General features: G+C 27.5%; 1 protein-coding gene across 1 annotated transcript in view; it reads right to left on the bottom strand.

The window, feature by feature from the left end:
- Window positions 1-73: 73 nt before the first annotated feature.
- LOC107577073 (sorting and assembly machinery component 50 homolog A-like) overlaps window positions 74-542 on the bottom strand; it is a gene marked incomplete at its 3' end in the record, with an annotated part of 4,275 nt that continues 3,806 nt past the window's right edge. Inside the window, exon 14 of the mRNA XM_016263185.1 lies at window positions 74-144. Within this exon, the coding sequence (XP_016118671.1) occupies window positions 74-144 (71 nt within the window). The remainder of the gene's footprint in view (window positions 145-542) is intronic.

Below are 542 nucleotides of genomic sequence, written 5' to 3'. Positions count from 1 at the left end.
TTTAAATACAAAAACAACATTATTTTGAGTGTTTGTGGGTTATTCTTCCCAATGACAGAGGGAATTCACTAACCTGTCAGCGATAGAGGAGGGTTTGTCTCCAAGGGGCAGCAACATACCGCCCCACAGAGAGGTAGAGAGCACCTACAAAAAGAGGAAAATAAGCAAATGGAGCCCTCTAAGACTATTAAAGAACATTTGTGTTGAAATAAAATAATAAAAATAAAATTAAATACAAAAAAAAAGGTAAACTTATTTTCAGTGCAGAAAGTGTGAATTTTTTTTAATTTGAACTTATTTGGGTATTTCTTTATTTTTAATTATTTAATTAAAATTATTTTAATTTTGTATTAATAATTATATATTGACTTTTTTAATATCAACAAAGAGTTGCCAGGGAAACATTTCTAATTTCATTTTGTTTAAGTTGAAGTACTAAAATGACAAAAACTTAAGAGAGCCCTCAACAAACTAATGTTGTTATCATTAACTAAACTATGACTATTAAAAACATCTCCGTTAATTGTAAAAAAAAAAAAAAA

Source organism: Sinocyclocheilus grahami, unplaced genomic scaffold (genome assembly GCF_001515645.1).
Source record: "Sinocyclocheilus grahami isolate Dianchi unplaced genomic scaffold, SAMN03320097.WGS_v1.1 scaffold5040.1, whole genome shotgun sequence".
Lineage (NCBI taxonomy): Eukaryota > Metazoa > Chordata > Actinopteri > Cypriniformes > Cyprinidae > Sinocyclocheilus > Sinocyclocheilus grahami.
This window is presented reverse-complemented; position numbering and strand designations above follow the sequence as displayed.